At 36.5% G+C, this 16525-nt stretch overlaps 1 protein-coding gene across 6 annotated transcripts; it reads right to left on the bottom strand.

Annotated features, from left to right (window-relative positions):
* Nucleotides 1-477: 477 nt before the first annotated feature.
* On the bottom strand, nt 478-11665 carry EDR1 (Protein kinase superfamily protein). 6 transcript variants are annotated; one of them, XM_086590111.1, is made up of 15 exons: nt 11041-11521; nt 10524-10940; nt 8792-8824; nt 7844-7947; nt 6648-6928; nt 5715-6548; nt 5399-5439; nt 4168-4236; nt 3949-4049; nt 3553-3631; nt 3348-3446; nt 1775-1843; nt 1587-1636; nt 1086-1262; nt 478-917 (listed from the first exon to the last, which is right to left on the bottom strand). In XM_086590111.1, the coding sequence occupies exons 1-15, from the start codon at nt 11419-11421 to the stop codon at nt 794-796; spliced, it is 2859 nt and encodes a 952-aa protein (XP_086446237.1). In that variant the 5' UTR covers nt 11422-11521; the 3' UTR covers nt 478-793. The 6 variants fall into 6 exon arrangements, with proteins under 6 accessions (XP_086446237.1, XP_086446235.1, XP_086446239.1 ...); XM_086590109.1 differs by having other exon boundaries at nt 5715-6928; XM_086590113.1 differs by lacking the exon at nt 8792-8824 and having other exon boundaries at nt 11041-11519.
* Nucleotides 11666-16525: the final 4860 nt, after the last annotated feature.

The following is a 16525-nucleotide window of genomic DNA, read 5'->3' as shown; positions in this document are numbered from 1 at the left end:
TCTTTTTGTTAGGCAGGGACGCATGGCAGCTGTGACAGACTTGGGTGGGGCAAGTTAAAAAGGATTCGGATTCTTCAGGAATGATAAATCAATGGAGATAATTCACCACATCCGGACAAGAGGATAAAGATCAGGACCAATGCCAAGATGATTCAATTTGTTCCTGCTCCAAATTCAGACCACTGTTTCAAGTCTTGAACGCTTGATGAATCGCTAACTAACGAGTTGCACAAGTTTGACTTACCAGAACTGCAGATAGCACCCTCTCTTTAGCAATAATCATATGAAACAAATCCTCCATCGGCAACTTCGCACTTGAGGTTCTCCACACCATATGAAATGAATCTTCTAGATTATTGTTTGCCGAGTTAGCTCCACTGAAAGGAACACAGTAAATGTACTACACTTCTGCCCTCCACCCCAGATAACTTCTTTTTTTTTTTAAAATGTATGGATCACACATCACTATTCTAAACAGAACATAAATAGGATTTGGTTCCATTACTTGCAATTCCCAAGTACGTATCTTCCACACCTTAAAATTTACAATCAGAACTTTGCTCTGAAATCATGACAAGATGACTCTCTTTACAAAAGCATATATACTGAAATCTCAACTCATGTGCAAACTAAAACCATGCAAACACAGCCCCAAACAGCCACCGCAGTCCTTATAAGCCATGGAGACACATAATGATATGATAATGGGGCACTATGTTTTCATAGTTTCCCACACAGAAAAAGAAAAGGTTATATACAATTATAAACCTGTGCCCTTTTTATGGTGTGGAGTTTACAGAGAGATCTCTTGTGACAAAGGTAAACTCTGTTGATCTTGATGTGAAGGGATGACAAGACGTTGTAAAGACTGGAGAGCAACTGTGAGTTGAGAAAAAGAAGGACGCAGGTTTGGATCGCTGGAGAAAAATAAGAAACCAATAACAATCAGTTAGGACAACAATTTAGAATCCTTCATGTGGTGGTTCATAAGAATGAGGGAAAAAAAAACAAAACAAAAAATAGTTTCCAAGAAACCATCATATCAATAGCAAGGCAACAGCGTCTCGTATGGAATTTCCACTTACGTCTGCCAACATTCCCGAATTATTGTTGCAACCAAGGGATCAAGTTCTTTAGGGATATCAAGCCGTCGATTCTGGAAACCTACGGCACCCACCACCTGCATTTGGTTCATTCCAGTCCAAGGCAGTCTTAATGTTGCAAGCTCCCATAGGATTATACCGAAGCTATAAACATCACACCTGTCCGTATAAATGCAACAGAAGATTAGAACTGGCAGTGATAAGGATTATGGAGTGCTTAATCAATAAGAAAACAAAATAGTTTAGGACAGTTCTAGTGAAAAAGAGTGAAGCATCAATATCCTCCTCCAGCCCACTATTTGGTTCGGTCTAGGATAAAATGAGGCATTCAAATTAGATGTAGACAAAAAGAATACCACAGGAACACCAAACAGATCAAGTAGGTCAAATGCATAATCTATAAAGAGTTCGTTAAAAATCACCGAATGAACAAAACGGTTAACTAATGCAACAAGAAACATATGCTTACAAAAAATTACTCACTTCTCATTCGATGGTTCATTCCGCAACACTTCCGGTGCCATCCACTCCGGCTAATATGTTCAAGGAGAGTTTGTCAGAAAAAGAATGCAAATTAGACTATAACTAAATCATCTCTATGATTGAGTCCAGATCTTCAGGATCAAATTAATACATGAAACACCATTTTCGGAGAAAGTGCACTGACTCACCGTCCCAGCAGTGGATTTAGATGACAAAAATGTATTATGCTTCAACCGTGAAAGCCCAAAATCACAGACCTAAACGATTGAAAATCAAATCAGTACAAGCTAAAAAAGAAAAACTGTTTCTACCATTTTTTAATAGTAGAGAAAAGGTTATATAACAAATAATTTTACACCCACTCAGCAAACCCGCATGGAGATGAATTGAAGAGATTTTAAGTGAGTAAGATCTCATCATGGTGATAGACCAATAAGAAGGGGGCAAAGGATGTTTAGACATCTCCAACCTAATTACAACAGCAGTCCAAAATTCAAGAGTTTGATGTTTCGGACCATTCATTGAAAAACTAGACACCTTATTTGATGTTTTGGATTCCTTTGGAAGTCATAGAACGAGCTCAGGCCATGATATCCATGATGATGAGGATATCATCCTCACCAAAACTCAGCTTGGAATGTAGCTTGAACTTGCATCTATATTGTCCAAAATGTGGGTGCCAGAAAAAGTGAATGAAAAATAAGTGTAATTATGTATGTGTATATACAACAATACCCCAAGGATGTAGATGAAAAGGTGCCAAGTCCAAGAGAAGTGATGGTTCATAATGTGAGACCACATTATACTTTGGACCAAGGTAGCACATTTAACATTTATGACAATTATTTATAGCATTCTGGTACTTTGAAGGTCAAAAGGTGAAACACTTATCCTGCCTCATGTCCAGTCTCTCACCATATGTTCATCTTGTTTTTTGTTCTCTTTGCTTTACTAACGACAATGTTTATTGCCACTAATCCCACCATAACGACATCACACACAATTGCACATGTTTTTTTTTTTTTTTTTTTGCTAACCGGGTGTCCGGGCCAGCTTACGCGCACCTCGACTAATCCCGGGGCCCTGGTTGGAAATTAGACCGGGTACTGCCTCGCCAGTGGCCTTGAGGGGAATCGAACTAGTGACCACTAGGGAGCAAACCCAAGGCCGGACCAGTTGTGCTTATTTGATGCAAATTCAAGCACGCATTTTCTACCCAAATTGTTATTTTATCTAATTTGCCTTATTATATATAAAATATCAAGGAAACGAATCAGAATGGAAATTTATGCAATTTTATTCTTCTTTATCAAACTTGTGAAGTTGTATCACAAGACTAAGACTGAAACTGTGAATATTCAAAAATGAATAAAATATAAAAAGTTGAACATCCCCAGTCACTCTAAGTCAAAAAAATTCTTCACCAAACTGAACAAAAACGTCGATTTAATTAAGAATTTGGAAAGTTGGGTAAATAATCACAATTAATAGAAATAAATGCCAATTTTAGCCAAAAAAAAATAATGCACTCACAACTAAGAAACAGGACTTCCCTGTACCTAGTACATAACAACATATCCAGAAATCAGATCAAACTAACATTAGCATGTTCTTATATTCTCGTACTATACTCCTATGCTATCATTTTTTTCATCTTCATTCACAGTGAAGTTTATCTCCTCAAAGGAGAAAGATTCAAGAAAGTATACGACTAACAAAATTACTAAAGAAATGAAACAAAACATTCAGAAGACTTCATACCTTGACATTCCAATTGTCATCAACTAATAGATTAAGTGATTTCAGATCACGATGAACAATTGTCGGCATGCTAGTATGCAAGCAATTCATACCCATTGCCTGAGAGAGAGAGGTTTAAATATTCAGGGGGATAAAAAAATAAACATGATCATTACACTGCTTGAGCATCATAAATTGCATGGCTGATTATTCACTTAATCAGTACCACATCAAGAGCCATTCTGATCCTGCGCTTTTCATCAATTTGACAATTAGGACGATGAAGGATCCTGTATAAACTCCCCCTAGAAAACCAAAAATGAACAAATGATCACATGATCACATGAAAATACTAGAAAAGAAAAAAACCCAACTCAGTATTTGCTATTCACCAGTTGATACAACCACTTAAATAACAAGTATAAATATCATACAACAAGTCAACAACGACAACCAATTATTTAACTATTTAAGATTTGATCTTCCTCGAGTAGTAAATTGAATATCGACACTAGAAGCGCTTTCTTTCAACAGTAAAAACTCAGGTAAGTAGGTAACAACAACAATTTCTTAGCGAGCTCAACTAACTACAAAGAGCACGTAGCTTAGTGGCCAATTGTACCTCGGAAGAAACTCAGTGACAATAGAGAGGTTAGGAGGACGGGTTACAGCTCCTACAAAAAGGACAACATTTGGATGGCGCAATCTGCGCATTATGCGAACCTGGCAATTGAGAACACCGGACTACTTTAGAATGTTGTAAATTGGAAAGACAGGTACATATGGTCATGAATAGAAATTATGCTTTAAAGAACACATTGAGAGTCAACTTATCACTTACTTCACTTTTGAACTCATCCAGCGCATCCCCATAAAAGTCCTGATCTAAGAACTTTTTCACAGCCACTTCCTAAGGTTCAACAACAAACAACAAAGAAAAAAAACACAAATAAACAAATCAGTACTATTTAAGACTGCACAAAATACTAATACATAGAAAGGAACTCTAGATCCAAGAAAAACTGTAAGCCCATTATTGTTTTTTTCTTTTTCTTTGTTCTTTTCGACTCATCTCTCCTAGATATCTGAGTCATAACTCATAACACTAAACAGCAGAAGATGAGGAAAAGTTGTGACCAAGGAACTAATTTCGGTTTCAATCAAAGTTTCTAGGAATGCTGAAAAAAAGTCGTCTAGGTTTTCAGAAAAAGAAAAACATTCTAAATTGTATGATTAATATATAAATTTTCAGGACACTAAAACTTTCTTTGCCTGCCAAAAATGAAATTTTCAAGAGTTCTCTGAAATTTAGTTCCATGGCCATGACATAAACAGTATAATCTTCTTTCATCCCAAGGATAATATGGTGCAACAGTAATCACAAAAGAATGAGAGGCCTTAAATGATGAGGGATGATTAATCTCTCTTACACTAGTAAGAATAAAACGGACACCTGAGTCAACAGAGCCAAAAGCAGGATATAATGACCTACACAACAAAACCATAGATAATAGGCAGTCCTTGTATGTAGCTCCTAAACAACCAAATACTACATCATCTCCTGTTATTCTCCCTCAATAACTATTGTCGTTATCATAATAAACGACAGATACAACCACATAAAAGTAAAGAGATAGCATGACTCTATTAGGGTATTAACTTTCATCGGGCTAGGAAACAGAACCTTAATACTATAAACTGAGACTTCAACATTAAGCAATTGAATATTAAACTCTTCCCAGGTGGGGATATAGGGATAACAATGTCCAAGGCAGGATGAAAAAAATATGATAGGGCTCTGAAGTGCTGATCTAGTTGGGCTGTCTTCGTCAGCATGCAGATTCTTGGGCACCCAGTCTCAAGTATGCACCATATTATAATGATATTTGACTAATGTAATTTTCATTTGAACGAAAAAATAGGGAAATATAAATGTTCACAGGGGTGCTTATTGCATTCTTATCAAACCTAAAAAATAGATGATGGTTATACACATGTCTGTGGTATGTAGACTATGCCTGAGGAGACAGGTGCGGTGTGTGTCTGTGTATGTGTGTGTGAGAGAGACTCACCATGCCATTCCAATCAGCACGGTACACTTCTCCATATGAGCCTATTCCACCAAAAGCAGAACTATAGTCAAGCACGATAATATTAAAAAAATGCATTTCACCATAAGTAACTACTCCACAGTCTCCACCAGCTACCCCACCAGGAACCCCAACAATTAAGATGGAGAGAACTTAATATTTCTAAAAGTGAAAATAGAGAAATTCGATCACTATAATCAATGAAGAGAACTATATTAGATTGACAACGAATAGCCAGAGGAAAAGAATGCACAACGTATACACAAACAACAAACTATAGCGCAGTAGAAGCCATTACCTAGACCAATCCTTTCACCAATATAAAGGTGCTCCCATGGTATTTCCAGTTCAGCTACATCATCAAGCATTGGCTCAGGCCTACTTCGACCAGCATCAAGTGATGAGTTTTTATCTTTGGGATCCATCACAATCAATCTGCTGTCTGTAAATCTGTCATGACTGAACTCTCTACGATCATGATTACCAATAGCGTTATTGCCAGACTCTTTGGTTTTATCTACAAAATTATTTTGAAATATCTCCCCGACTCGCTGCTGATTATTTTTATCTGGACGTTGAATTGACGTTTGCGCCACATCTACTTTGCCATCACCATCAGAGTGCCACCTATTATATTGTTCTGTACTCAATCTTGACAACGAATTACCATAATCAGCGAAGCTCACGCCGCTAGTACCTTCTCTGGAAGCACGGGATCTGTCAGACGGCTCAGCAACATTAAGAATAGGATAGAGTTTTTCTGATGTGGCTGAGCTTGAAGAAGCTACTGATGTGTTATAGTCTCTATCTTCTTGGTTCTTCTTTGGAAACTGTCCCTCCACATACCCATACTGCTTTGTCCTAGGAACCTCATTGCAAGTGGAACGATTTTTCCAAACCAATGGCAACGGAGGTCTTCCAGGACCTGAGGCAATTCTTTCTTTCTGCCTCTGAAAATCAAGTGCATTGCTATCTGTTGGATTGTTTTTTGCAGAACTTTTGCCAGCTCCTATCATCTGAAAAGGGTTAAGATCAGCAAACAGGGCTTTTGAGTCCACAACATCTTGTGCATATGGTGGAACATTTGATCTCTCCTTAAAAGTATCAGTAAGTGAAGGTGCGTCTTGATTCCCTGTATATGAAAAAGGAGAAAAAAGACACAACGGCTTAGCAGAATGATCATCCTTCGAACCTTCATTTGAACTATTCCCAGAGCTCACAGGTAACAGACCATTACTAGCACTTGAGAGAGAAAGCAATTCTGCCTTTTTAAAAGGTGAATTCCTATCTAAAACTATGCCATCCTCAACGATAGACTTCCCATTACTATCTTCATTTACACCTTGTAATCTCTCTGCCCTTGAATAATCCCTGCCTGATTCTTGAGTTGCCCAAGATGTATAGGTTCCACTTAATCTCGGATTATAGGAGCTGACAGAAGCATCATTTGTACTCAGAAATTCAGCTGGTATAAGTGTCCCAGGGGCTGCCATTAGATCAACCAAGAATTCTCTGAAAGCAGAAAACCAAATATTAGCACAGCAAAGACAGGGTTGCATACTCGCATGCATACAAAAGTAAATACATACTAGAGAACCGTGAGGGCGGTGAAGACCGACGTTCGATTTGAGAAATCAGAACTCAGAAATACGAAGAGGAAGAAAAAGAAAACTAAGAACAATGGTAATGGCTGGTGACGGTGAATTGGTGATGAGATTGTGACAGCAGTGAATGGGTCAAGGAAATGAAGAATTGAAAGAGAAACGGTGAAGAATTTTGGTGGAAGGAGAAAGAGACACGAACTGTTATGGAAGGAGAGGCAAAGTTGTTTTCTTCTTTTGTTGAGACAGACTATTTTTTTATTTTTATCCCTGACGGTCGAGATGTTTTTACGAAGGTCAACAAACAGAAGAAATAGAATCCACTAGATTTATAAAATGGTATGTAGATAACGATTTTTTTCATTTTCCTCTGTCCAAGAGTTTAAAAACAACGTATTTACTGAGGTGTAGTCACAGCAAGTCAGCAAGTCTCATACAGAAGATTAACAACAAGTAGCACAAAGTGCCATTCTTGAAACCTATAAGCATCAATACTATCACATTATGTTCTCCTGAATTCTCTGAATTTGTAGAAAAACAACAATGCTATATGATTGATACTCTTGTTGTAATCAGAACTTAAGCTATAGGAGCAAGTATCACTCCAGAGTGCTATCTTAGTATCTTCCACTAGTTCTACGTGAACTATATGTTCGTGTGACTTTCAGCGGGCAGTTTTCTGGTGACAAAAAGGACTCTCTCTCTCTCTCTCTCATGTGATGTGAGATAGAATACCAACCACTGGAATAAGGTTTAAATTTTCAAAGAAGTTCCACGCAGAAAGAGAGAGATTTAGAGAAATATGAAAACAGAAAATATTATAAACCTTTCATTTTCCAACTTGATTATGTTGACTGCGTCATCATCGATGCCAGTGTAATGACTTCCTTTCACCAGTCTACAAGGTACTCCAACATTGTCAGCTAACACCTGCACTCATCACAAACAGGATATGTGCTGCACCTGTTACATTAGCCCATCCTCAAACCAAACGCAATAATAATAAAATGTGTGACCCTAGAAGATGTTATATACTAATATGACACAAATTATTTATTGAATTTGGGCATCCAACTTAAAACCAATTGGTGATAAGTGGAGAGGCCCCCAGATTTATTTAATTGAATGCAAGACTTAATATACCCGATGTGGGATTATAAATCTCAACATTATTTTCCATGGAGTGTGTTTACGACACTAAAACAGAGTAACAAATTGCATTCCAAGATTTACTCCTACAGTTGTGTACTTCTATCAAGTTTGAATTGTTAGTGTGCAGCTAATTTGTATGTATATAATGTTTCTAGCAACAGCTCTGTCACCAGTTAAAAAAATTTGAAATAGCTCTGTTGTCGAAAACTTATTTAATAAAAGTGATTGTTCCATTCTGTCCAACTTCTTATAGTATTTATGACTTCAACTGAATTTCTTAACATCCAGAAAACTCTGAGGTAGAATACTTCCGATTAAAGAACATCTAAAGAGTATTATACTTCACACACAACAGTTGAAACTCTCTGTTGGGAAAATAGAGATAGATTATTACAGCACAACAAATCTCGTTCCAGGCGATCAATTAAAGTATTGAATGGGTCAAAATCTACAAAATTTGTTCAGATCAACGACACCAATAAGTTTCAATCAAGGACTATATAAAGTCTACATTTGACAAATTTATAAGATTGGACATCCAGAGATGGCACATGCCCAAGGACACCCATGCTACCGCTGGATCGGAGACTAACCTGCACATCTAGGATTACCTCTCTATTACCTTGTTGACAAGCGGCTGTTCTATGACTTCAAGCTGTTAGAAAGATAATCAACTATGAACAAAGGAATTACAGTTTAACAAAGGACAGACACAGACTCCTTGAGGGTGAGGGTGTCCAACAAATATCATGGAAGGAAGTTAAGATTCATTGGAAGATAACCGAGATTAAGTTCAATAAGTGGAATTGAAAATGGTCAACCTGTGAATTCAATAATAGTCCATATTCTCAGGAAAATGGACTAGTATTTAACAAAATTCAGAATCTATTGTGTTGGAGATTCTCAATCAATTTTATGTTTATACCAGATATTTCTATTCAAGTATGGCATTAAAAAAAATGGGTGGAATCAGATCTTAGGATAAGCTGTACCTAAATAAAAAATAATGATCGGCCTTCTTAGCGATTTTACATGTCCAGACAAGATTAGCTATGGAGGAAAACCAAAATTGTTGGAATGGACGGATACGCAAAGGAGTGGGGAGACCAAGGATCTCACAATCTAGATTTTATGTTTTATAGTTTATATAACCCCAAAAGATAAAGGTACCGAGATTTGTCCTTCTTGATTTGTACCTAAATTTTCGATGATCGTACGTTAAGAAAATTAGATTTGAGATTCCTTGTTGATTATCCATGTATGACATTGAAGCTCTAGATTTCACTTTGTTCTCTAATGACACTACAAGCTAAATATCCATAAAAGTGGGAAATTTGACCACTTGTCTTACTTGAATAAACCAGAAACCACTATTTGTAATTTGACACAAAGAGGTGAAGTCTAATAGTTATTACAAATAACAAGGCCTAATTTTGTAGAACCCACTAATTTTCTGTCTAAGAAGTAAGAACTGCAGATAATGAAGGTTATGAAGTGGGTCTTGGACCTTATTTTATAGACAGACGGACTTGGACTTTGCGTTTTTTCTAAGCCAGTTATCTCTGCTTTACTCCTACGCAACTAATTTTTACTCGGTGCCAGCTGTTATGGGGAAATTTAAGGACTGGGCCCTTGGACTTTCTTTTATAGACCAACCGGGCTTATGGACTTTGCGTTTTTTCTAAGCTGGCTTAACTCCTACGCAACTAATTTTCTGTTACCTCCATATGCCAGCTGTTTTTAGAAAGTAAATTTTATGCGGTTCGGATAGCCTACGGCCTACGCTAAGTGTTAGTTAACAATTCTTGCCATGCTATAATAATATCTAATGTTTTCCATTCATTTGCTTGCAGTGTTTGTTGTTGGGAGCTGTCATGTTAGCTATGGCACATTGGCACCTCGCTTGAGCAGGTCTATAGATCTTCACTGTACTGGTGTTGTGACTCTGGGTCCATGTGGTGTTGATGGTCCTTCTTCTGGTAATTTCACTTTCTTTTGGTGTCTGACAGTTAATATTATTCAATTGCCATCTATAGTTATTAGCGTGGTGCATTAAGTGTCTTTTTTTGTTGAATGTTCCCTATTGATTCTGATACCCCTATTTTTCAAATATTCTTCACTTCATTGGTAAAAAAAGGATAAGCGTACAGTAACTATATGTAGTGTAAATGACATGGACGATACCCAGTGGCCTACTAGCCAAGCCTTGGGAGGTTGTCCAAGGTCTTGTGTTTGATTCCCACCTTGACCGGGGAATAGTTATCTAAGGCGTTATAGAATAAAGATCTAACTACTGATTAAAAATAAAATACCTCATGAGTTACCAAAGCAGAGATGATAGTGTAATAGCTTACCTTGAAAAGAAGAGCACGATGGCGTGATAGACCAATATTTAGGGACCCAAGGGGTAACACACATGTGTGAAGAGAAGTTCGTAAATCCATAATTCTATCCATCCACTTGGCCAAAATAATGTTTGCATCCCTGACTGGTCCACCCATATGCTCTGTAACAATGTCCGCAAGCCTTTGCACTAAAAGCTCAACATTAGTGGAAGGGCAATCTAAGGCAATACAATGGGCAACTTGCTCGAGCTCCACTAGAGCAGGGTCAATTGCTCGGTTGACGGTGACCACTTCAAAGCTAGGATCCCCATGGTTTGTTTGGATATCTGCAAGTGAGGGCATTTTTCCTTGGCAATCAGTGGGGAGCCCATATATGTCGTAAAAACCATCCACAACTTTCTCCATATAGTCAAGGACATTGTAATCCTGACCAAATTCAAGGACCATTTGGTAAATGTTTAAATTCCAAAAATATGAAAGGTAAAGTGAGTAAATAAACCCTAATAATAAGAAATAAATAACTTACCCAATAGCGACGCGATAAAGATTCAGCAGAATCAATCCCCACATCACGTCTAGAATTAATCCTATTATTAATTGGAGTTAAGCTAAGTAAAGTAGCAGCCCGGATCTGATCTTTGTCGATATCATTATTATTGCCCTTAAATTCAGAATTAGAATTAGAATTAGATGAAGCACTAATTGCTAATGCTAATTGTAGTTGAAATTCTTCTTCGCTTGAAATATAATCTATTCTATCGGCAACGGGTGTGGGAGTTGTGACGTGATCAGATGGTGATGAGGATGGTGGGGGAGAAATAATTTCGTTGGATCGATTTGGGTCAGTGGTGCTGCTGTTACTACTGCTGCTGCTGCCTATGTGAAGTTTCTTGAAAATGTGCTTCATGTTTTGAGGCGAGAGAAAGTGGGGGAGGTGTTTTTTAAGAGGAGGGAAAACTTGAAGAGTTGTGTTTTATAGACTTGGGTTTGGTAATTGGGATTATCATGTTAATGTTTGACACGTGTACACGGAATGGACCCACGTTATGCGGTTGGATTTGCAGCTTGTCGTATGAAAACAGTGTCAACGGGTAGCTTCCGATTACCAACCCATCAAGTTCTAGACTCCGACCATTTTGCAAAACTAGTCTAGGCCAAAATTGCAAAGTTTATACCACGGTTTTATTAAAAGTATTTACCACCCCAACTGATACCACGGTTTAGAAACAGTAGTTAAAGGCCTTTTACTACTATAAAAAACAGTGGTATATGATATTTTCTGTAGTAGTGTGAATAAACGTAAGGTGTGATTAGAATTTGTCAACAGAATGACTCATGTTCTTGATATAACACAATGTTGTTCGAAGTATGTGTGATTAGTATGTTAATGTTCCGATACCGTATTTGAATAATGGTAAACTCTGAATACTTTCTTTGATTGCAGCTATACTCATTTGTAGTACTAGATAGATAAAATATCCTGTTCTCCATAAGGTTCTAACGGAAGGTATAACATCACCTAAACATATCATGATATCAACAACTCCTGTCTCCAGAGAACAATATGTATAGAAACCTTAACGTTTTACAATATGTGTAATATTGTTGCATCTAAAAGTTTTCAGCTGAGTTACCTTTTTAAACTACACTAACAGTAGAAAATGTATATCTATTTTCTCAGAAAGTTCATTAGTCTTGGGACTCACCAAGGCGCAGTGACCACACTATCAAACTTAAAGTAATAAACTCTTAATACTTTCTTTGATTGTAGCTAAATTCATTTGTAGTTCAACTACAACAGAGCATTTCTTCTCCCTTTCCACCAAAAGTACGTGTTTGGAGTTTCGAGTTCAACTTTATGAACAAAACTTTATTTGCTAACAAAACTTTGTTTGCTATTGTTAACAGAACCTTATATTAGAGTTTGCCTACTGGATTCACTTATATCGCCATTTCTTTACAGGTAATGTTAAAATTTTAAATTACATTATTTAATTCATAATTTTTGTGTGTGTGCATGTAATTATATATCTGAGTACTTATTTTCTTTATACTATATTTTTTTGTGAGTGCATGATTATTATTATTTTTTTTTTTTTTTTTTGTTCAATCTAACTACTCTATATATCTGAGTACTTCATTTGTGTGTGTTCAATCTAACTACTCTATATTAAGTGTCCCTTACAATTATAATTCTGCCTTTTTTTAATCTTTATTATAATAAATCCCTATAGCCAAGGAGAAGAATAAACACGTTCGTAAATCAAGGCTAAGATGCATCTTCTCCCACAAAGAGAGTTGGTTATAAATGATTCACGTGCTACTGGGATTTCAAATATTCGAAGAGTTCAGTCTATGCATAGAGAAGAAACTGTGAATAGGCAAATAAGCATCACTATTGATGTTGATTTTCAGAACATCAACAACAATTCAACAAATTTTGATTTGTCAGATTTTGATTTCATTGACAGCATTCCACTTCGCAAAAGTACTCGCGATATTGGTAAGTATTAAATTAAGCATATTGAATATTTCGATTAATAACATAAGGAATAGAAAAGGAGAACTGGATACCTATTCTTGATAGTATAATGTTGAGCAGTGATACTTGATGAGGGACCTGAAGATGTATTAGTTTATGAGTTTTATACGTCAAATTTCTGATTAAGAGCTGGCTTTCTCTGAAGGCTTTTCATATCGTTAACAATTAATAAGCATATTGTTACTCTTCAACTGAGAGAACATGCCAACAACTACTTGATTTCAGTGTATTTTATTTTGCTGTCACATTTGAAGTGATTTTCTGAAGGTGTTACTCGGTTTGGAGATCCATCCTTTGACATGTGGGTTCAAATTTTGATATACTGAGAAGCTCACGAAATGATTAGTCTGAACTACCATCGTGCACAACTTCTTAAAGATTGTTTGCAGATATTTATTGATTTGATTTTGGACATTAATAAAGGAGCAGAGGATGGAGGATTATATTTCGCTTGATATTGAGATTGTTTTATGTGGACGCTGAGGATTCCATTCATTCTCAAGGACTTCTACAGAAACTCATAACGTTTTTCCGCGAATAGGTACAATCTTACTTTAACGAAGTGGTTCCTTATTTAATTAAATGAAACTCAACCATTTCTTCTGGCGATGGCACGATTGTATCTCTTTCTTTAGCTAAAATACATTTGATATTGGAGTTGGATGCAAGCTCAAGACACACGAGAGGACACAGGGATAGTGTACATCATATATATACGTGAAGCTATTAAGCATAAACTTAGAATGATACGTGACCAGATTTTCTTAAAATAACACGTGTGCACTGGCTACTTTCGATAAACCAGTGCGAAGCACGGTTCACATACTAGTATAGTTAAACGAGCGAGCTCGAGCCGAGCTTAAACGAGCCAAGCCCAAGCCGAGCCCGAGCCGCTCGGTCATTTTACACTATAAATATGTTATTTGAGCTAAACGAGTCAAGCTTCATCAAGCTCATTTGTTACACGAGCTTTAATTTGAGCTCGAGCTCGGCTCATATAGTTAAACGAGCGAGCTCAAGCCGAGCTCCGAGCCCTCAGCTCAAATTCCACCCTTAACTAATGCAAGCATGCAGCTGCTTATTTCACGTTCCGTTTTAGCATGGTAGATACTAGATTTATATTCGTTCTATAAGTAGTAGATGACATAATAAATACATACTAGAAAGTAAATTCGTACATAAACACCGACTATTTTAAAAACTTGCTCAACAATCATAAATTCGTATATAAATTTTATAACAAAATTTATGTTTTCATCACTAATCCGTTTTAATTTCTTAACAAATTGTTTTAATCAAGTCTTGAAAACTTGTTTTAAGTTCTCAACAAATTGTTTTAATTAAGTTTTAAAAATCCGTTTTAATTTAAAATTGTGATTCCCGTTTTTAATATGAGAATGATTTATGCTTTAATTAGAAGTGCTAGATTTTTCATTTTTAATACGGGATGAATTCTCATTATGATATGAGAATGATTCCCGTTTTAATTAAAAGTGTTATAATTTTTCTTTTCAATAGGAAAGAATTTCCCGTTTTAATACAAATTGATAACGTCAAATTTTAAGAGAGCTATAAAAGTATCCATTGTGGGAGCTTTAATATTAACTAGCTTGTAGGCCCGTGCATACGCACCGGCTATTTTGAAAACATTTATATTTTTTTTAGAAAATTGGGACTACCGTTTTAGTTGCTAACCCGTTTTAATTTTATAACAAATTATTTTAAATTAACTTTTAAAAACCCAGTTTTTTTCAATTAGGAGAGAGATTCAGTTTTAATATGATAATGATTCCCGTTTTAATTAGATACCCTAGATTTTCCCTTGATTTTCAATAGGGAAGGAATTCCCATTTTTATAGGAGAAGAATTCCCGTTTTAATTAGAAGTGATAGAATTTGTTTTAATAGGAAAAGAATTCCCGTTATAATAGGAGAGGAATTCCAGTTGTAAAAAAGAATTTCCATTTTTCAAATATGAGAGAAATTATCGTTTTAATAGGAGATGACGTGAAATTTTAATAGAGCTCGAAAAATACCCCTTGTGGGAGCTTTAATATTAAGATATAGATATATTTATTGATTGGTACATTGAATTGTTTTATTTTTGCTTTGGAATTATAGAAAGAAAGAAAGAAATGGTGTCATGGTAGGGGTGGAATTCCCCAAATAATGTTTATTGAAAAAAATTTTTTTTTTTGCAAACACGTCCTAGGTTTAAATACAAGTATGACCATGTACATGACATTTTATATGATGTAATTTGGTGTGCTAGTATACAAGTGAAGAAAGAGGCTCGTGTCAACTTCCTAATAGATCTTAGAGAAGGTAGATCGACGTTTCACCCTGTAGATATCTTGATATATAATTGGTTTGATGAAAAACATGCATGTGTGGATGTCATGGGGGTATTTCCTTTTGTCGGTTCTGGTAGTGGAGTTTAGGAGGGTGTAGAAAGTGTTAGGCAACAACGTGATAACAGGTAGTTTTTACGAATATGTGTTTAAAAGAATTAGTTTTGTTATTCATAAAGGGCTAGCAACGCAATTTGTAGCGCGCTTAATCTCAAAATCATTTGTTTTATTTATTTATTCATATTAATAAATATTTTTTTATATATAAAAAAAATGAATTCCCAAAATAATTTAGCAACACTATGCTCAGGTTCAACTCGTTTATTGAAAACTTTGAGACATGATTAGGATTTGGCTTTGTATAGCCCCCAAATTAGTTTGGTTAGTCTACCTTGCACGAATGGTATTCAAGTAAACCGATCTTTAATATGCTTGTTCTCAACTTGTTTGTCAAGTGAGCGGAGCGAAGGTTCTGGGGCGAGGGGGGGCTATGTAGACAAAAAATCATTTGGTTGGTTTCTATCTGTCTGTCCTTATTTCTCATCTCTTCTCTTCGTCCCTGTCCCTCTCCCTTTAACAGGCCTTCTCAATCTCTCCGTCTCCACTCTCCCCCTCTCTCTCCCTCTCCACTCACGCCCCACTACATAGCAGTATATTGTATTGCTTGTAGAGTCATCGAGTGAGGGGAGCGAACCATTTTGGGCATGGATCCAGAATGTTGCTTGACTCCCGTTCGTCTGATTGTTTATATTATCTCCAATCTCTCATCTCTTTGCCCAAAATCAATGACTCTGTTCTCTCTCTCCGCTCACTCCCCACTAACTATTATGCAGGTAATCTAGTTATACGAAATGAGTTCAAATGGGCTATAAAACAAGCCGAGTTTGATCAACGAGACTCAAAATCCACCCCTACTTGTCAATACATTTCTTTCGGGATCTGACAAAATCACATAAATTGTGTCCTCGGTGACTCATTTTGGCAACTACAGTACTACACTGACTGCCATTGCCACTTTCAACTTGCTTGCAAACCGATATCCATGCTAAAAGGCTAAAAGCCTTTGGGCATGTTGCAGTAGACTATCGTTCTGGAGCAGGTAAGCCATTGGCAAAATCC

The sequence above is a fragment of the Coptis chinensis genome, chromosome 2 (assembly GCF_015680905.1).
Source record: "Coptis chinensis isolate HL-2020 chromosome 2, ASM1568090v1, whole genome shotgun sequence".
NCBI lineage: Eukaryota > Viridiplantae > Streptophyta > Magnoliopsida > Ranunculales > Ranunculaceae > Coptis > Coptis chinensis.
This window is presented reverse-complemented; position numbering and strand designations above follow the sequence as displayed.

Coding starts and splice junctions, on each gene's coding strand:
- EDR1 (XM_086590109.1), bottom strand. CDS start 11,421: ATGAAGCACATTTTCAAGAAACTTCACATAGGCAGCAGCAGCAGTAGT. Junction 4,050..4,167: donor TGGATGAGTTCAAAAGTGAA/GTAAGTGATAAG, acceptor CTCAATTGCCAG/GTTCGCATAATGCGCAGATT. Junction 3,447..3,552: donor TCAGAATGGCTCTTGATGTG/GTACTGATTAAG, acceptor TCTCTCTCTCAG/GCAATGGGTATGAATTGCTT.